Here is a 21750-nt window from a genome sequence, read left to right as displayed (position 1 = left end):
CAGTCAGGGGACAAGGAGCGGGGGGTAGGGGGCTGGGAGTTCTGGGGGGGAGCTGTCAGGGGGCAGGAGTGGGGAGAGGGATCGGAGCAGTCAGGGGACAGGGAGCAGAGGGGTTTAGATGGGTTGGGAGTTCTGGGGGGGCTGTCAGGGGGCAGGAGTGTGGAGAGGGATCGGAGCAGTCAGGGGACAGGGAGCAGAGGGGTTTAGATGGGTTGGGAGTTCTGGGGGGGGCTGTCAGGGGGTGGGGAGTGGTTGGATGGGGCGTGGGAGTCCCAGGGGTCTGTCTGGGGGTGGGGGTGTGGATAAGGGTTGGGGCAGTCAGGGGACAAGAGGCAAGGAGGCTTAGATAGGGAGTGGAGTCCCGGGGGGCAGTTAGGGGCAGGGGTCCCAGGAGGGGGCAGTCAGGGGACAAGGAACAGGGGGAGGGTTGGGGGTTCTGGGGGGGCGGGAAGTGGGAGGGGCAGGGGCGGGGCTAGGGCGGGGCTCCTCCCGTCCTCTTTTTTGCTTGTTGAAATATGGTAACCCTAGCAAAGCTGTTATCAATACAATAACCTCACATCTAACCCAAAGTCAATTCTTAGCTGCTGCAACTGCTAGCAGTTAAATACACCAAGAAGCAAAAGAGCTATCTGGCCAAAGGACCAGATGTGATTGCTGGAAAAATATATTCCATTGCTTGGTACCTGGACTCAGTAGCTGCTAAAGTACATCTCCAGGAGTTTATTAGCCTTGACATCAATACTACAAGATAAACAGTAAACACCAAGGGGTTATACAAAATTAAATAGAACTTGGCAGTATTTCAATTATCTCTGTCTAAAAAGCAATTTTACAATAAGTTGTACTATTAGATAAGCCAGTCAGCTAAAAATCACCACCCCACCATTGCAGATATCCTTTGCAGTTCAGATAACAATGCTAACACAAAAACAACGACAAGTCCTTGCGGGACCTTTGGCCTGGTCTACACTGGGGGCGGGAGGGCTAACTTGGTCTAAGTTACGCAACTTCAGCTACCAAAATAGAGTACCTGAAGTCCACGTACTCAGAGCTACTTATCGCGGTGTCTTCACTGTGGTAGGTTGACTGCTGACGCTCCTGTCGACTCCGCCTACGCTTCTCGCTCTGGTGGCGTGCCAGAGTCGACGGGAGAGCACTCGGCGGTCGATTAATCGCGTCCTCACTAGATATGATAAATCGATCCCCACTGGATAGATTGCTCCGGAGGTAATTGTAGACATGCCCTTAGAGACTAACCAATTCATTTGGGTATAAGCTTTCGTGGGCTAAAACCCACTTCATCAGATGCATGGAGTGAAAAATATAGTAAGCAGAATATACATCATAGCACATGAAAAGATGGGAGTTGCCTTACAAGTGGTGGTGCGGGGGAGTCAGTGCTAATGAGCCAATTCAATTAAGGTGGAAGTGGCCTATTCTCAACAGTTGACAAGAAGGGTTGAATACCAAGGGACGGAAAATTACTTTTGTAGTGCTAATGAGGCCAGTGTAATCAGGGTGGCCCATTACCTTTTGGTGGGGAGGCAGGAAGAGAACAGAGTGCATCTTTGGGCAAAGAAGAAGTAGTTACTCACCTTGTGCAGTAATGATGGTTCTTCAAGATGTGTATCCTTATGGGTACTCCATTGTAGGTGTGCTTGTGTCCCTGAGTTGCTGTTCGGAGAACTTCGGTAGCAGTGTCCGTCAGGCCCTCACATGCACTGTGTCTCCTCATGCTATGCCACGAGGCTAATCAGTGCACACGGGTCAACCCCCCTCAGTTCCTTCCTTACCAGAGTCATTGACAACAACTCCAAATTAGAGGGTAGGAGAGTGGGTTGTTGAGCACCCATAGGAACACACATCTCGAAGAACCATTGTTACTGCACAAGGTGAGTTTCTTCTTCCTCTTCAAGTAGTGTCCCTACGGGTGCTTCACTATAGGTGACTCCAGAGCAGCATCCCTTCTGGAGGACTGGGACTTCAAAGTTGGGTCAGTTATGGATGACAGTACTGTGGAGCCAAAGATGGCATCGGAGGCAGCGTCCCCAATGACTGCATAGTTGTCTGAGAAAGTGTGGACTGATGCCCATGTCGCTGCTCTACAGATCTCTGAGATAGGGACATCCTTTAAGAAGGCGACAGATGAGGAGATAGATCTTGTGGTGTAAGTATGAATCAAGTCTGGAAGGGTCATGCTGCAAATTTGGTAGCACTGTCTGATGCAATTCGAGACCCACTTAGAGAGCCTTTGGGCTGATATTGCTGAGCCCATGGATCTTTCCGCAATGGAGAGGAAAACTCTAGGGGACTTCCTGAAGGCCCTCGTTCTGTTAAGGTAGAATGCCAGGGCTCTTCTGACATCTAGGGTTTGAAGTATAGCCTCCCTGTTTTCTTTGTGAGGTTTGGTAGAAGATTGGAGGGTGAATCAATTGATTCATATGAAACAGAGAGGTTACTTTAGGGATCAATTTTGGATGCCGCCTGAGCATAACCTTGTCCGGAAAGAGTACTGCGTAGGTGGGATGTGCCATCAGGGCTGCTATCTCTCCTATTCTTCTGGCTGAGGTAATCGCTATCAACGCCATTTTCACTGATAGGTATGTCAGTGAACAGGTGGCCATGGGTTCAAAAGGAGGCCTAATCAGCCCTTTCAGTACCAGGTTTAGGTCCCATATGGGGTAGGAACTGGAGGCTCAGAGGAGAGGTTTATTATACCCTTGAGGAACCTTTTTGTGGTTGGTTGTGACAACACAGAGTGCCCCTCTACCGGTTGGTGAAAGGCTGTTATAGGTGCTAAATGGACCCTAAGAGAGCTTAGGGATAGTCCTGATTTTTTAAGGGTCAGAACATAGTCTAGGATGTGTGGAAGAGACGCGGATGTTGGGGAGATTTGTTTGATATGGAGGGATATCTCCACAGACGACCATTTGCCTTGCATCATGAGGCCGTTTAAATGTGTGCCCCATCCTCTGAGTGATGCGTTGGTGTTGAGGAGCAACGATGGTGACATCTGCAAGAAGGGGATCCCTTTGCACATATTGGCTGGGTACTTCCACCAGTCTAAGGAGTTTTTGATCCTGGCGGGTAGTGACAGGGGTTTGTCCAACCTGTCCCTGTTCGGTCTTTAAACTGAACTGAACCACAGTTGGAGGCAATGCATGTGGAGTCTGACATGTGGTATCACCACCATGTCTGCTGCCATATGTCAACAAAGTTGGAGGCAGAGCCTGGTTGGTATTTGTAGACTACATTGATTGAGGTCTATGAATGAAACTATGGATAGGAACCTGTGTTGCAGTAGAAGGTCTTTGGGCTGGAAGGTGTTGAGTTGGCCCCTATGAATTCCAGGCACTGCACTGGAGTTAGGGTTGACTTCTGGGTATTGATCGGTAGACCCAGTTCTGTGAACAAGTGTATCATAGTATTGATGATTTAGTGAGCCTCCTGGAGAGATTGGGCTCTTAGGAGACAATCATCCAGATACAGGTAAATCATTATCCCTTCCAAGCATAAATGAGTGGCTATCACTGAGAGAACTTTGGAAAATACTTTTGGGGCTGATGAGAGCCCTCAGGGGAGGACTCTATTGGTAATGGTTGTGTCCCAGAGCAAACCTGAGAAATTGTCAATGAGCCAGTAGTCATTCTGGAGGTCGAGGGCCAAAAACCAGTCTCCCTGTTCCAATGCTGGGATGATCATCAATAAGGTGACCATCTTGAACTTCTGAGCCTTGACAAGCTTATTGAGAGCTCTGAGGTCCAGTTTGGGTCTCCAACCTCCCTTCCTTTTGGGTATTAGGAAATAACAAGAGTAGAACCCCTTGCCTTGTAGATGGTGAGGTAGTGTTCAGAGCAGGAGTCAGACCAGGACGGATACCAGAAGGTCAGAGTCCGAGACAGGCCAGAGGGCAAACTGGGAATCAGCTGTCAGGAGGCAGGCAGGGCCAGGTTACCAGGACATCAGTAGCAGGAAAAGGGATTACAGGAGAAGCAGTCCTAAGCAGGGAGAATCCAGTTGCAGGGACAACTTCCTGTTTCTATGCTTGAGTTGAATAAGAGCTGGGAACCAATCAGGGCCCCCAGCATTCCAATCAATCAATCCCTGGATGGGTGTCCTCTGTTAGAGTTCAACTTCTACTCTGGCAACTGACTGGCATATTACTGGGTGGCAGGTAGGACCTGACCAGCTACTAAGTGCACTATGGACCAGGGTTCAAGACCCACTGTCCCCGACAGCAGCGCCTCACTGTCTATACTGCTATTTATACCTTTGCTAGGGGGTCGTGCAGTGTATATACTCTACACACTGCTGTAACAAGTGTGCAGTGTAGATGTACTCTCAGGGTATGTCTAGACAGCAAAGAAAAACCCGCAGCTGGCCTGTGCCAGCTGACTTGGGCCCCCTGGGCTCCAGCTGTGGGGCTGTTTCATTGCTGTATAGACTTTCAGGCTTGGGCTGGAGCCTCTACCACCCCCGCAGGGTTCTAGAGCCTAGGCTTCCGCCCGAGCCTGGAAGTCTACATAGCAATGAAACAGCCCCACAGCCAGAGCCCCACAAGCCCGAGTCAGCTGGCATGGGCCAAGCTCAGGTTTCTCTTTGCTGTGCAGACATAGCCTCAGTGTACACAACTGTTCCTTACTGTTAAAATTAAAGCATTAAATGTAGCTTATTAACTCTCATTAAAATTCATCCTCAGTATTAAAGCAAATCTCAAGTGAATTAAGCCTTCATATTTTATATACCTCAAAACCCAAATATGTTAAAAATATATTAGAAGCTTATGACGCAACCCAGCAAGTTGAAGTTATCCTTTGATATTTCTTTTACAAGATAGCAGCACAGAGTAAATGCAGTAGGTTCTACAGCACGATAAACAGAGGAACAATAAAATACTTAATTATTGATGTTTTACATATTATGGTTTGCTAATAACTTTTTATTTACACAGCTTGTCTTTCCAGTGAAGTGTTTTGTTTGCTATCCCTGCTGTTGCGCTCATGGCACGTAGCCAGGAATATAAAAGTCCTCAAAGCGCTCTCTGCATGCGTTGAGCTGATCAGTACAGGACACCATCCTATGTACAAATAATAAATCAGGCCCCCAAACCTATTTTACAGATTTATCTATAATTAAAAAACGGAGCAGACTGCTTCCTTAAAAAAATAACTGTAATAAAATTAAGAAAAAATAAAATAAAAAAAATTGAAGTAATCCAGCATGCAGTGCTGCATATGACAGCAAACAAAAGCATTTTTTGGACCTTGCCATTCTGTCTTTAAAGAGTTATCTGCTGTGTCAATATGAAACACAAAATAGGTCTGTTAGGAAGCTGTGCATTTGTTATCAGCTCTTGCTCTTTAAATGGCAGGTCTGTAAATATTTTTCTTCATTATCACCTTGATAGTAAATAACTTTGCAGGTGTGATTTAATCTATACAGAATACCATGATCTCACATTTTTAAGTTATATTAAACAGAAAATCAGTAATAAAAAGCTTAACTACCAGGAAACAAAAGAACAAAATTGGTGAACTAAGGTCCATGAAAACAGGGTTCAAGATCATTTGGGTTGTATTTTATGATGGTTTATGTATTTGCTGTACAGTTTTGTGTAATCTATCTATGCTTTCTTATCATGGAAACTGCTTTATAATAAATCATCATTTATTGCATATTTTGCAACTTTGTCAAAGGGTACACTTAAGATTTTGCTTCAATAAAAAATGCTACCTAATCATTTGACAATCTAGATATATCTATGATAGTTTGATATTTGCCATCTTTAGCTGTAGTTCCAGGCACTTTTGATGTGGCATTGCCAGTCAGAATATTTATCTATTTACTCAACACCATGTTTACTCCCTCTCCTAAATTTTAATTATGTTTAATTAGAGAAAATATAAAAAAATCCAAGCAAAATAGCACATCAAGTAATTCTTCAAATGAAAATTATCAATGAGTGAAATGATGCTGGTGGGTAATGATTGCAAAATTGATTATGTTTAATTATACATTTGTTAGTTATGTGACAAAGGAGGAATTTCATCTCATAATAGTATATTGTTGTACCAGCTGTGAAAATAGAATAGTATATTAAAAGGGCCACAATTAAAGCTGATATGACTAAAAGTTGGCTTTATTAAAAATGTTGGTAACATTAGACCTTCTCTGCTGGCTGACTACAACAAAATCAAGGTTACAAGGTTCTATGTATTCATCGTCCTATGCTGATGGTTTGCTCTGATATTGCAAACAGGCAGGGTACTGATGCACAATATATGAATTCAGCTTTCTGAAGCACTAAGCGAGCATAACATTATTGTATGCATAATACCCTGACCAATCAGGGCACACTACACAGTCAAAATGGAAGGATACGATGCACAGCTGTGAAAAAAAAAAAGCTTGCTTTTCAACAGCAGAAGTAACAATTTTACAAGCCATGTAAGCCTCGCTCTGTGTGCTATGAATCCTCCAAAAGCGGGTTAATACAGTTGCCTCTTGGGCTGAGCGGTTAGTTAATATTCAAGGCTTTGCTGGGCTGTTTTCATTAGGAAGAAAAATTGATGATTCTTTGGTGAAATCCTATTTATTTACAAAAAATGTATACAAGGTCCTGTTTCCCTGAACATAATAGGAACAGCAACAGGCATTTTCCTTACTCATAACTTCCATATCTGCCTTGCCAGCCAGTCCTATGACCCAAAAGAGCTCTGCATCTCTGCTCCCCATCAGGGCTATGCTCATGACCGCATCTCTGGATTTCTGCTTGTTTCCATTTTGCTTTCTCCCTTTGACACATACACAGCTCCAACCACTCAATGACCCAGCCCTTGCATTTGCAATCAAGTCCCAGAGAAACCCTTTGGCCCACATGGCTTAAATCTTGATCAACCTTGCATACAGCCTTGGGTGGTGACTTCCATTGTCTCCAGCTATTTTACTCCATAAAGGAGCTTAATTGCTTCTTCCATTTAGGCTGAATGAATAGTAGCTAGCATGCCCATCAGCTTTAATTAGGTCTGTAATTACCTAATGACCAAAGACACACTTGATGGCAGCCATTAATAAATTTCAGCATAACAGTAGTATGCACTCTTTAGCTTTATGTAGTATTATCATCTGGACTTATACTAGCCATACCAGCTGCAATGACCCACAGATTCATGAATATCTGTTGAAATAATGAACAGCATCTCTGGTTTGCTCAGCAAATCACTAATCGTTGTGCTCAAACTGCCACTTCATTTTCTAGTTAATGTCTGGTTAACTGATATGGACTGAGAATGACTTTGCCTTCTTTCTCTACTGAAAAGATTCTTAAGCACCCAACTAATGTTCAGACAATAAAATGAGTTGATAGGTTGAACATTCCAACCCCACACTTTAAAAAATAAACTAGCTGTCCAATCAAGCAACATCCAGAAAGAATTTTTGTCCAGAGCTGGACAGCTGATTGTTTTTAAATGGTAAGGGTAGTAAGGAAGATGCAAATTTGCACCATATTTGCATAACATAAGTATATTAGGTTTGGTATATTAGGTATATCTAGGTTCTGCTAGATAGAAAACAGAATACTTTACATTTGCATAACTTTTGGAGGCAAATGGCAAGCTTGCTTTCCCTGAAGCAACTTATGGGGCAGCTATTCATTTCCATTCCTCTGATGGGATAAGGATCTTCTCTTTTTTCTTGTCTTCACTACCAGGGTAAGCTGACCTAAGTTACGCTACTCCAGCCACGTGAATAACATAGTTGAAGTCAACATAGCTTAGGTCAACTTACCCCTGTGACTTCACTGTGCTGTGTCAATGGGAGACGCTCCCCCATCAACTTACCTTGCTCTTCTCGGGGACCTGGAATACTAGAGTTGACCAGAGAGCGCTCTGCCATCGATTTAGCGGGTCTTCACTAGACCTGCTAAATCGACACCGCTGCAAGGGTGTCAATCTTCCCAGTCATGAAGACAAGCCTTCAGTATCTCCCTCTCTTTTGGGAGTGGTAACTACTGCCTGAGGGTTTTGTAAAAACAAGGGCAATCTCTTAACTACTAGGGATCGATCTGCTGAGTAGGGAGGAGACTTGCTCTCCTTCATGTTGCTGTATGAATGTACAGCAAAGCTTAGCAGTCACTTTCTGCTCAGCAGATTAAGATGATCAGCCCCTAGTCTAATTTTGCATGAGTATGTGTTACATTCTCTCTCATTCCACACCTCGACAGGGATCAGAAAACCAGACAGCTGGGATAGGAGGAGTGAGAGAGAGAAGAGGCTATAATCTGTGAGGAAAGGAGACAGATGAGTACAAAAGAATGAAGAAACACCAAATGGCAATGGGAGGAATGGGCAGAAAAAGAGTAACAGGTGAGGAAAGGAACAGGAAGACATTTGGTGGGGGAGAAAAGAGTTAGGGCACCCAATGAGAGAAGTCCCATGCTGCCAGGAACGGGGAGGGGGAACACTGCACAATACTCTTCACCAGGAAACAAGAAGGGATGATATCTCCTGAAGTTACTAGAAACAGGGAATGAGCATTTCATCTCTACCCCCTGTCCCAAACACACCAGAAGGGAAAGCAAACACACAAGTCTTCCAACAAGAAGAGAATAACTTCTATATAATCCTTACAATTTTTCCTGGGAGTGGGTGTGCATGTGCATGAATTGCCTTTTATAAAAAACATCTCACCAGCTTACTTATTTTTGGACAGCAGGGGAATGCTAACATTTTTGCAGTCTTAGTCTTTAGTATAGGACTGAAATCTGCACCAAAATCCAGTCACAATTCCAGAGTTTATTACACGATTTTACTCTAATACATTTTCTTTTGAAAAAATGCTTATTTTGTGAGGCATCTGATAGGGTAAAGTTTAAGGTGTTGGCACACGCTTTATAAAGCCCTAGACCTGAGAAATCACCTCTCTCCTTGTCCTTGTGACATATTGCCATAGCTGCTCTTAGTCAGAGTTGGATTCCCCTCGTGATAAAAGACAGGGGGCCTACTGGCACAGTGTTTTCAGTGAGGGCCTCAGGAATTTGCTCTGCACCTTGATCCAGCATAGCCTAAACCTGACACACTGTAAAAGCCATGTTTATTTAGCAGGGTTCTTGGGGGAAGGATGAGGGTATGTTACTGGGGAAAGAGGCTTTTCTGGTGTGTTTCTATTTTTATTGTCTACTGGCTGAGGTAAACTTATCTCTTATTTAAGGCTGCCCAATGCCAGAATTAATGTATTTGTATATTAATACAGTATTAAGAAGAATGGATGGTTATTGTAAATCTTATTAATGCCAAGGTGTTTAGAGTTTTTATATGGATGTTCTTTTTTAATGTTAAATCTAAACAAATAAATAAAATAATAAAGAGTTGCTCGATTACTATGATTTTAAACTCAGGATTGTAACAGTCGTGTTCACGTGTAGAATCAAATATTATAATTATGTTTTTTGCAGAAAAAGCACAAGTATCTTCTGTACAAATGAGACACAGACTTCTTAAAATTAGCTGTGGATGGTTGGGTTTCCTCTTCAGAATATTAAAACAGATCCAAATGGGACTCCTGAAATATCCTGTCTATATATTTCAGGGATTAATGGGATAGATTTTATGATCAGAACAGAGAGTTCCCCAAAGTAATACTGCCTCATTTAAGAAGTTTATCTTCTTGATATAATTTATATGATTTTGGACTATTTAGTAGATTACCCTCTGTGGGACTAATTCTAAACGAAGAGAACACAGTACTGTTTTTCAGCGATAAGTAGCTGAATATAAAAGAAATCCAAATTCTCAGTGGTAAACTGTGCTATCACTGTCTGAAATTACAAGTAAGAGCACCAAGCATTCTGCAACAATACAGCATAACAAGAAATAAATGCTTATAGTAGTAATGGAGATGTTGGCTGGAGTATCTACATTGATAATAGCAGGTAAATAAAAGAATTAATAATAGGTGCACAAGTACTAAAGTTTAGACCTGTCTATCTATGGATTATCTACATCACCTACCACTGTAGCCTGTATGCCATTAAGTAAATTGGAATCAATAAACTGAAAGTTGAAACACACATTCCTGGAGTTAAAAATACACATTTTTAAACACTGGCTATTCATATCCGCAACAAACATACTGGAAATTAACCTGGCTACCTCTATAAAGACATATTGTCCACATGCAACCTTGTTTAAAAAAAAACAGCATTTATACCACTGTTTCAGGTGTAAACCATGAATATGTATGATGCTGGAAGCAACTGCTATTGCTAAGACTGCAAAACACTTCCTATTATAATCTTGCTTTCACACACAACTCTCTGAAATATGCACCTTCTGAGTGGAAATTTTCTATGCTTTTTGTCTTTTAGTGAATGTATTTTATTTGGAAGGTTTATGGAAAATCTCCTCAGCCATTCTAAGTTACTGTAAACTATGGGGCGGGGTGAACAACTTTCCCCATTGAAAAAAAATGTTAATCACACCTTTTTACAAAAAATGAAAACCAAGAGGCTATAGCAACCATTGCAGAAAGCTTTATAAATTGAAACAGTATAGTCAGTTTTGCTTATTTTAAAAGAATGATTTTGATTTTAGAAAGATAAGAGCATTTGAAAGTTGTGTGTTGGGCAGGTGGGGTATATATTTTTGGTTAAGTAAGAAGGTTAATAAAGTTAATTGCAACCTGCAAGGATGCATAACTTGGAAAGTGCATACTTACCAGAACTATTACGAGATGCATACCCTACCCCATCTTGTCCCCTTGCTGTCCCTCCCATGTTGTGTTTTTGTACTGTCTATGCAAGTTTAAAGCAACTAAAACCAAAGCAGCTTAACCCAATTTGTGGAAGGCAACAAAGGAGCTGGGGGGCTTTAGGCTGCGTTAAGGATGTTTTAAAATGTATGCATTTATAAACATATACACATGTGCAGTTATTAAAGGGAATACAAAGTGCAATATTAACAACTCTAGTCGTTCTTACCTGTTAAGTATTCTGATTCTCCCAGGAGATTCCCTGACTTTGGGTACCCTTCTCCTAGGCTCTCGGGCAGCTGCCTGTATCTCTCATTTTTATGATCAGGCAGTAGCTTGCTCAGCCCCCTAAAGGGGCCTCATGCAATGGATTTATAGAAAGGCAAAAGGCTACAGAGAGAGCAGCCACGCAGTAGGAAAAAGCCATGGACTAGGAGGAAGCAGGGATTATAGACTGGAGTGAATCACTGCAACTCAGCAAATACAGCCAGGTGCAGCGCCCTGGGTGCATTAGAGAGAAAGGGGGCAGTTCATTCTGGAACAGGAGACACAGTATAACAGGGCCACAGTTAGTGAGGGGAAGACAGTGAAAAGGCAACTCTCTCTGAAACTACAAGGGGGAGCTTTAAGGTGGACATTGTTAATCAGGCTGGGATTTGGCCATGACACTCTGTAACCTTGGGTAAAGGAGGACAAAAGCTCACAAGATCTTTAATTCAGCCCAAGCACTTGATACATAGCACGTTGACTTCTCATTGGATTATAGGATTTTAAAAGAGTTTTGTTTTTTAATCATGTAAAAATTTGATCCATTCCACTGTGTTTTGCACAAATAACAGTTCCCACAGAAGAGAAGTCTACACAAATGACCATCTTTCACTCCCACAACTTCCTTTTTGTGCAAGGGAAAGAAGTCACAGTATCAATTATGGAGATAGCTGGGAGGGGTGTTCTGAACACTGGTGTATTATAACCTGGCTAATTTCTCTGTTTAGATAAACAAGGAAATGAATATTGATCAAATATGCAACTTAGGGGTTTAAGTCATTTGCACAAAGACTTTAGATTTCTGAACCTTCAGTCTCAACAAGTATGCCAACTGGTCCCTGTTAAGAGTCTACAAGCGTGTAGTTTATTAATGTTGTTAGCTGGCCTTTGCTGATTTTCATCAGCTAAGGATAGGAACTTCACACAAATCAGTAGTACAATTTACTGAGGAGAAATCAACTTACGGCCGACTTGATCAAACATTACTGAGAACAGGAAGTCTCTAGGTGTCATGTAATATTCTCCATCATATTCCAAGGATGCAAACTTCATAAAGCGCTGTTTTCGAATAGACAGTTTTTCTGCCATCTCCTCATTAGCGACATCTTCCTTCTAAAAACAGGGGGGAAAAAACAATGTAACAAAAATATGATTAGGCTTTAGACCATTATCCTAATCAGAAGGCAGCCTACTATCCTCAGTATATTGAGGTCAAGTCACAACTGTAAGAGGGACTAGTTGTAATTAAGATAGTTACTCTAGTTTAACCTTAAAAAGGGATAGGTTTATGCACAGTTCAAAATGTTTTTTGAACCATTGTTAAAACTTCTTGTCTAGCTATGGAACAACTACCATGACACATTATATAGGAACAGTGATTTTTCCAATTTAGGTGTGGGCTTGGATTTTTAGACAACAGAAGCAGAGGCAGTATTGTCCACACCAAAAATCATCCCCCCAATCATGAGATTTTAAAAATAAGTTGTGTTCTTTTTATTTGCCTTCTGGGTTTTGAGCCTTTAGGGTTCATGCTTCCAAGCTCCTCTCCATAATCATGAGGTTGAAACTTACTATTTTTTGTAATCAGCGATGAGATTCTAACATAATCACAAGTTTCAGAGTAACAGCCGTGTTAGTCTGTATCCGCAAAAAGAAGAACAGGAGTACTTGTGGCACCTTAGAGACTAACAAATTTATTAGAGCATAAGCTTTCGTGGACTACAGCCCACTTCTTCGGATGCTATATGCATCCGAAGAAGTGGGCTGTAGTCCACGAAAGCTTATGCTCTAATAAATTTGTTAGTCTCTAAGGTGCCACAAGTACTCCTGTTCTTCTTTTAACATAATCACCTGACTCCATGAACTGGGACTTTAAGAAAAACACCAAATTTAGAGAGACTTATGATAAAATCATAAGCTTTGGCAATACTGCAGAAACAGCAACAGAAAGTGATGTTAGGTGCAGAGAGAATCTGGACGGAGTGAAAACAAGAGATAGGCATAATATTTTACCATTTCAGAGAGAATAACTGAGCATAGGGAAAATATGAGTTTCTTAGAATGAATATGACATATGTATTTGACTCATACTGAGGAACAATTTTCCTACACCCATGTCACTCCTTAGAAATTGTATACAAAGCTATTACACTTCAGTAACACTAACAACTGTGAACAATGATGGAAAAACAAGGAAATCTAAATTAGGCAAACTCAGAGTACCAAGACCCCATATGTAACCTATTATAAATAATTATAGTTATAACAGCCGAGTCCAAACTATATTAGATGCTGTAGAGACTTATAGGAAGATATAGTTCCTGCCCAAAAGGTTTTACAATCTGAAAATGCAAATAAATAAATGAAGGATAAATGAAAAGGATATATAAGGAAAATATAAGCAAAACACTAGAGCTAGTTGAAACATTTTCTATGGAAGTTTTCTATTGGAAAAAGCTGGTATCTCAAAATCTAAATGTTTCAAGGAAACGTATCAATTTAAATGAAATTTGAGGTAAAAGTTAAAAAACAATTCAAAATCAAAATGGAGTATTTTGTTTCTACTTTCTTGTTTTCACTTATACTGATTTTTTGTTGAAATTTTTAATTCTATACTATATTTCAATAAGCTTGTTTCAATGTTTCTGAATCGAAATATTTCAGATTTTGTCACGTGAAATATTTTGACTTTTTGTACCAGTTCATGAAGAACATTTTTTGAAATACTGGAATTTCCCATAGGATGGAAATTCCATTTTCTGGCCTGCTATAGTGATGACTAGACCCATCTTGATAGGCACTGCAGCTATGCTCCGAACTGCATGACTTAAATCAAGCAGTCCCATTAAAGTGAAGTACATGTGTAAATGCTATGTTGGATGACATGTGCTTTTGTTTATATTATATTATTAGTCAATTTCACTTTTACCCCCGTACTGTCATTCGGTTTCCCTTGCTTACTTGGGTCTTTCGAACAACAATAAAGGAAGTGAAACAAATTTTAAAATTAGGAAAATGTTACTAGAAAAATAAAACTTGGCAGCAGAGGGACGGGTGTGGCACCTGAAGCCATTTTAAACTCATTTTTAAACTGATCAGATTTCAAGTAGAAAGCGTTCCTTTATCTTGTACATTAGAACAAAGATGGGTGTGGAAGATGCAAACAGCATTTTTGTTCTTCTGCTAATCAGATTCACAGATTCTGAAAAATACTATTTTAAAACAACTCTAATGTAGTAAGTCTCAATTCTTTTTAATCACCTCTGTTTAAAAGTTCTGGGATTGGTTACTACAGAATTGTCTTTTTACAAGTTTCAACAAATGCTGCTTCAGATATCAAGTGAATAATTCATATTTGTGAGCTGTTAAAATTCAGCATTCTTATTAGAATCATCTCATAATAATATCAACAGTTTGTGCCCTAAAGCAAACTTAAAAATAGATTGCTCTATAGTACTGTTTTAATTGAAACTATGGAAAGATTTTTTTTTTTTGCATAAACTTATTATGTTGTGCTTCTGGAAGAAGATTAAGAGTTAATCCTATTATACAACTGTCCATGTCAATTGGATTTTCAAGCTCCTAAAATACTAGAATACTTGTTTTAACAATGGCCAAAACATGACTTATTAGTGATATTAAAATTGCTGAACTTCAACAGTTGAAAATTTTAAATTTAAATAAAACAGCTGTAAATGTGTGTACACACAGACACACACACAGGGAATAGAATTTATTTTTGGTAAGAAAAAAGCATTGACTGCTGAGCAGGGCCGGCTTTAGGCCAATTCCACCAATTCCCCCGAATCGGGCCCCGCGCCCAGTGGCAGGGCCGCTGGGTGGGGGCAAGTGGCCGAGAATCCCTTCCCTGGCTAGAGGCTCCTTTTTAATTTTTACTCACCCGGCAGCGCTCCGGGTCTTTGGCGGCACTTCAGCGACGGGTCCTTCACTCGCTCTGGGTCTTTGGCAGCACTTCAGCGGCAGGTCCTTCAGTGCCACTGAAGACCTGGAACGAGTGAAGGACCCACCGCCGAAGACTAGGAGCGCCGCCTGGTGAGTACAAGCCCCACGTGTTTTTTACGTGTTTTTTTTTTTTTCAGTCACCCCTGCCGGGGCCCCGTCAAAACTGTTCGAATCGGGCCCCGCACTTCCTAAAGCCGTCCCTGCTGCTGAGCATCAATTGACAGACCAGAGATGAGCAGCGAGGATGCCCGCCGCATGGAGATGGCCGAGGTCATGGTGCGAGCCTCGGAGTCTACCGCGTCAAACTGCCTGGAGGGCTGCTCTGGCTGCAGCCATGCCTTCCTCGAGGATCACCCAGAATTCCTTCCTGGACCCTTTGGGAAGCGAAACCTCAAACTTGGCCATGGCCTGCCACATGTTATAGTTGTAGTGGCCCAGGAGGGTGTGGTGATTGGCCACTCTCAATTGAAGGCTGCAAGATGAATAAATTTTTTGCCCAAACAGATCCTGTCTCTGAGTCTTTATTCTTGGGCATAGCCCTGAGTTGCCCCTGCCTCTCCCTTTGTCTAACAGCCTCAACTATGAGGGAGTTTGGGGCCAGGTGAGTGTGGAAGTACTCGTGGCCTTTAGCTGGCACAAAGTATTTGCGTTCAGCCCTTTTTGAAAGGGGGGCAGGGAGGAGGGGATTTGCCATACGGCATTATTGATTTTCAATATCCCTTCATGTAGGGTAAAAGCCACCCTAGCAGGTGCCGTGGAGCAAAGGACATTGAACAGGGAGTCCGATGGTTCCTCTAGCTCTTCTATCTGGAGCCCCAGGTTGCAGAAGACCCTCTTCAATAGTTCCTGATGAGCTTCAGCATCATCTTGTGGAACTGGTTGAGGGGGACCCATAATAGTTTTGTCCGGCGACAATGAGGATGAAGCTGGTGCTGTGGGATCTGCCATGTGCCATGGTGGCCCAGCCGGCTGTTCCCCATGGTCCTCATGGGCCGGGGGGGGGTGTCTTCCTTTCTGGGGTCTCCACCTCTGGTGGAGGGCAGGATGCTGAGGCTGATGGCCTATCCGAGGCCCCCGCCACAACCGGACTGTCTGCGAAGACTGGGTAAACCCCCAAGGGTTCCAGGGGTACCAAGCCTCCGGCCACTGGCCTTGGGGCCATGTGGTGGGTTGCAGTGCCAATAATGTAGATGGTACCGTCGGTGCCAGGGCCTGTCCTGCTGTCAAGGACTCCTGCTCAGTGCCGGAGCCAGAAGCAGAGTGGTCGCTGTCCAGCAACCATGATCATGCGGCCCGGCGGCCCTTCTCTGTGCGGTGCCAGCCACTATGTTTTGACATAGACCTATCCGATCAAGATGAGTCCCTTGCGCGGGACCTTAGAGACCATTGGCATTTGGTGGATTGGCATTGGTAATCCGTCTATCTATGTCTCACACTGCTCGACCGGGATCAACTAAACTAGAACTAACACTAAGGGAACTCTTAACTATTAATTATGTACAACTATTTTACAGGAAAACATTCGAAAGAAACACTGAACAAAACGTAATGCTAGTCAAAGCAGCAGATGTTCCAGCACCATCACTGGCAGCAAGAAGGAACGGAGAGGGAGGCGGGGGGGGGAGCCAGTGGCACCCCTTATACGGCAGCATGTGTGTGTTGCTCCAGGGGGTGCCAGAGATGGTCCCTTATGGATACCACTGAGGGAAAAACTTCCGGCATTGGTGCATATGGCGAGCACACACACCTAATATGGAATGGACATGAGCAAGCACTTGAAGAAAAACAATCAGATTTCTCCTCTCCCTGCCCTACCAAAAAATGTTGTGTTTATTCACAGGAACAATGTTTTTTTTCTGATCTGGCATTTTGACTATTTAAAAATATAGAGGTGGGCACAACCCAAAGTCTTGAACAGATATAAAATATACTGCAAAAACTAGTTTGCTATCAGGAGAAAAACTATTAATTCTGGCTACTGAAATCAGACACCAAATGCTAAAGGGGCCGTCAGGGGGCCAGGAGCAAGGGGGGCCTAGATGGGGGTGGGGGCCAGCCCGCATTAGGGTGACCAGACAGCAAGTGTGAAAAGTCAGGACAGGGGATGCAGGTGACCAGATATCCCGATTTTATAGGGACAGTCCCGATTTTGGGGTCTTTTTCTTATACAGGCTCCTATTATCCCCCCACCCCGTCCCGACTTTTCACACTTGCTGTCTGGTCACCCTAGTGCTGGCCAGCCCCTCTGCCCCATTCAACAGAAATCCCCAAACTCCAACCCTTTACCCCTCTAATATGTTTCAGCCAAAATCTTCCTTCTAAAACAACTAAGCAGAAACAAAGCTCATTTAAACGAAGCAGAAGGCATAGCTCTGTGAGGATAATTTAGATTATTCTCTGCTTCTCAAATATGAACAGTTTTTGTTTGCTTTAGACATGATAGATATTAAATTTATTATAGCTGGTCTCATTATAGGACAAACTGCAAAGTTTTTTTGGATATGAACATGAACTAGCTAAAGTTTCTTGTAGGTTTACTGCTACATTATATTGGCCGCATTGTGCATAACATACAGCGTATTCTGGATTATTGTTTAGGCTGTTAAATATATATTGTAATATCGTACGTTGAATCTGTTGAGCAGCAAACTCTCTACAATTTTTCGGACTGCCAACGGGGTGGAAGAGCAGCCTTACTTCCCTCTCCTAGCCAATAGGGATGGAAACTGTTTGGAAGGAAGAGTCTGATGCAGAAAGCCATCTCTCTTTGGAAAGTCACTGTATCAGGAGGAACTAGAGAGCTGCATTAGCATCAGGAAGCTGAGCAATGAAGCAGACTGTGACTGGCAGATATGGTGCCAACTCTCCAGGTTTGCCCTGGAGTCTCCAGGAATTAATCTTTCATTAAAGATTATGTCATGTGATGAAACCTCTAGGAATACGTCCAACCAAAATTGGCAACCCTACTGGCAGACATTGCAGCAGAGTTCTGTGAGGAATTTGTGGCGAAACAGCAGAGACTGGAAAGGGGTCCTGGATCCTGAGGGTTATATAGAAATGGGCTCAAAAGTAGTTCTTGTACAGCAGCTAGACAAGGGAGAATAGCTTGAAGAAAGTTCATTGCGTCCATAGTGTCCTAGAAACAGGGAATTAGCCACAGAAGTGGTTAGCCTACTATGATAGGTTGTTGGCTCAAGAAAGGAAGAGCTGCTGACCTTGTGAAAGGTAAATACAGAGACTGGGAGAGGCGCTGGCTTTGGGGTGTTGGAATATAACTGCTTCCCACTGTTGCAGCAACCTCCTGCTAGCAGGAACTGTGCATGAATCACTGCAACAACTCTGCTGCAACGTCTGCCAGTCACAGTCTGCTTCCTTGTTCAGCTTCCTGCTGCCCCCAACAAAACACTACAGACTGATCCTGGCCAGAAAACTTGCAGGGTACCTCACTGCTTGTAATAGAGAAATGTACTGAAAAGGGATCCCAGGACTTTTTCAGGACTAAACTAGAAATTCCCTAAGGTATTGGGCCTAAGGAATTGCAACCTTTCCTATTCTGACAGTCCTCATAAAAGGAGGTTCTTTGAGATGTGTGGTCCCTATCTGGGTTATGCGCATGCGCCATACGCCCAGAGCCGGAGCTTTTAAAAATAGTAGTGTGTGTTGGTCCATGCATGTGCCTTTGTACCGCCTCATAGTTTCAATGGAGGCAATAAGTGGCAGGGCAGACTGACCATTCTCTCAGTTATGTCTCCACCACAAATCAACCAGGTCTGCAGCAGAGGGGAAGGAGGGCGGGATTGTAATACAGATAGAGGCCACATATCTTGAAGGACCTCCAGTTACAGGTAAGTAAACTCCTCTTCTTCTTTGAGTGATGATCCCGATTATATTCCACTGAGGGTGATTGATAAGCAGTACCTAGTTAGGAGGAGGGTGCGAGGAAGATGATGAAACTGTGGAGCGGAAGTCAGCTGCACTAAATGAGGCATCTATCTCAGAGTCTTACAAGAGGGCATAATAGGAGGAAAAGGCATGTACCAAACTCCATGTGGCTACCATACATATCTCTGTGAGCAGCAGGTGGTGGAGCGCGGCTGTAGTAGATGCTTGCACTCGAGGAGTGGGCTTGGACCCCAATGGGTGGAGACAGATCCAACAAACGATAGCAGAGCATAATGCACTTCAAAATCCACTTAGAAATTCTCTGAGTGGAAATGGTCTGGCCCTTAATCTTCTCCGCTATAGTGGCAAATAGTCTAGAAGATTTCCCGAATAGCTTTCTCCTTTGCAGGTAGAAGGTGAGGGCCCTTCAGACATCAAGGGAGTGACGGCATTGTTCCTCTGCTGAGGCATGTGGCTTAGGGAAGACGTGTATGGGTTGGCTGAGGTGAAAACGGGAAACCAACTTCAGCAGAAACCTGGGATGTAAGCATAGGGAAACTTTGTCTTTATGAAACATGGTGAAAGGGGGGTCCTGCCATCATGGCCCCCCCCAATTTGCCTACCCTCTTTGCAGAGGTGATGGCTATCAGGAAGGTGACCTTCATGGAGAGAAGAGAAAGGGAGCAGAAGGCCAGAAGTTCGAAGGGTAACTTCATCAGTGCCGTGAGGACAAGGTTGAGGGTTGGATAGAAGGGTATGATCATACAAGGCCCTTCCAGAATCTGACAGTTAATGGGTGAGTGAAAACTGAGTGCCCCTCCACAGGGTGGGAAAAGCACTAATGGGTGCTATGTGCACCTTGATGGAGCTGAGAGCTTGTCCTGACGCTTTCAGGGACAGGAGATAGTCCAAGAGGAGAGGGATGCTGACGGCCTCAGGAGCCATACTCTTCTGTTGGGCCCAGAAGGTGAAATGTTTCCCCTTGACCTGGTAGGACCACTTTGTGGATTCTTTTCCTGCTACTCGAGGGGATGTCTCAGACTGCCAATGAATACTTCTGTGCTAGTGAAGATGCTCATCCAAAAACCAGGCTCTCAGGTGAAGCGTCTGCAGATTGGGGCATCTGATCTTGCCATTGTGCTGAGTGAGCAGTTCCAGGAAAGTCAGTAGCCTGAGTGGAGGATACCTTAACATGAGAAGAAGAGGAGGAAACCAGAACTGGCAAGGCCAGAACATGGTGATCAGAATGACCGTCACCTCCTCCCATTGAATCTTGTGGAGAATATGGGGCACGAGTGGGTAGGAGAGGGAAGGCATAATTGATTCAGCCCAACCAGTCAAGGACCAGGGTGTCGCGTTAGGAGCGGGCTCCAAGTCTGCTCCTGGAATAGTATGGGATGCATCTGGCATTGGTGTGGGAGGCAAAGAGATCCCTGGTCTGAGTACCCCAGCGGTCAAAAATATCCACGATCATTGAATCGTGGAGCTCCCACTCTTGGTCAATCACAAAGTTCCTGCTGAGAGTATCTGCAATCACATTCTGAGTCCCTGGGAGATAGGCCGCTGACAAGAGGATACTGTATATGATGCACCATTTCCACACAAAGTGCTGGCAACTTCGGGTCTCCCTTGTTTAAGTAGTAAATGGTTGTGGTGTTATCCAACATGATAAGAATATGGCGGGAGTGGCTGGGTGGGAGGAATGTGCAACACGCTCTCCTTACTGCCCAAAGTTCTAGGATATTAATGTGCATCCTGGAGTCCCGAGCAGTCCAAGCCCTGTGTGTCATGTGGGCGCCCCATCCATCAAGAGATGCATCCGTAATGATCATTATATTAGGGGAGAATGATCATTATATAAGGAAAGAAATCCCAGAGCAAACCTGATCCAGGTTTGTCCACCACCAAAGGGAGAAGAGGACCTCGTTGGGAAGAGTCAGAATGGTGTCCATGGAATGGAGTGTGGGAGAATGGATGTTCTGTAAACACAGTTGTAGACAGCAGAAATGAAGATGAGCATGCTGCCATGGGGCCAAGGAGGGAAAGGCAAGTTCTGGCCGGAACAGAGAGGTTGGAAGTCACTGAAACGATTAGTTCCAGCAGGATCCAGAACCTGTCCTCTGGTACGTAGGCATGCTCAGAGACTGCATCAATGTGTGCTACGATGAATTCCAGGGACTGAGTTGGGTCTAAAGTCGATTTTTTGATGTTCACACTGACTCCCAGGGAGGAGAGGAATAGAAGCAGCTGGGATGTCGATACTCAAGCTTCTCATCTGGACTGGGTTGCCAGCAGACAATTGTTAAGATAAGGGAAGACGAGGACTCTTTGACGCTGGAAGTGGGCTGCCACCATGGAGAAAACCTTGGTGAAACGTAGGAAGCAGCGAGTCCGAACGGCAGGACTTTGCATTAGAAGTTTTGAGTGCTCACCGTAAAACTCAGGAATAATCTGTGGGTTGGGTGGATAGCTATTTGAAAGTAAGCATCTTGCATACTGAGAGCCGTAAACACATGCCTCTTTCTAGTGAGGGTATGATGGCTGCAAGTACGACCATATGAAACTTTGGCTTGCGTACTAAGCGGTTGAGCTGACTGTGATCTAGTTTGGTCTCCATCCTCCTTTTTTCTTGGGTACCAGGAAGTAGGTGGAGTTGAACCCTGTGCCCTGAAAGGAGGATGGAGACCATCCTGTATTGCTGTGCAGGATGTGAATGATAAAACTTTTGCTTGGGCACCGGAGTATAAATGCCCAGAGATAGCAGGGTGACTCTAGATTCTTTGAGTGAGTGCAGGGAATCGTCAGTTTTCTGATTGAAGAAGTAAGCTTCATCGAAGGGGAGGTCCTCAATTGTGTTCTGCACCTCCCTAGGGAAACCAGAGGAACGTA

The 21750-nt window shown here is 43.5% G+C and overlaps 1 protein-coding gene across 1 annotated transcript in view; it reads right to left on the bottom strand.

The window, feature by feature from the left end:
• The window catches only part of MICU2 (mitochondrial calcium uptake 2), a 256302-nt gene that overhangs the window by 96532 nt on the left and 138020 nt on the right, over positions 1-21750 (bottom strand). The window contains exon 2 of the mRNA XM_054015452.1: positions 11982-12129. Within this exon, the coding sequence (XP_053871427.1) occupies positions 11982-12129 (148 nt within the window). The remainder of the gene's footprint in view (positions 1-11981; positions 12130-21750) is intronic.

Source organism: Malaclemys terrapin, chromosome 1, assembly GCF_027887155.1.
Source record: "Malaclemys terrapin pileata isolate rMalTer1 chromosome 1, rMalTer1.hap1, whole genome shotgun sequence".
Classification (NCBI taxonomy): Eukaryota; Metazoa; Chordata; order Testudines; family Emydidae; genus Malaclemys; species Malaclemys terrapin.
The sequence above is the reverse complement of the archived record's forward strand: the minus strand, read 5'-3'. Positions and strand labels throughout refer to the sequence as shown.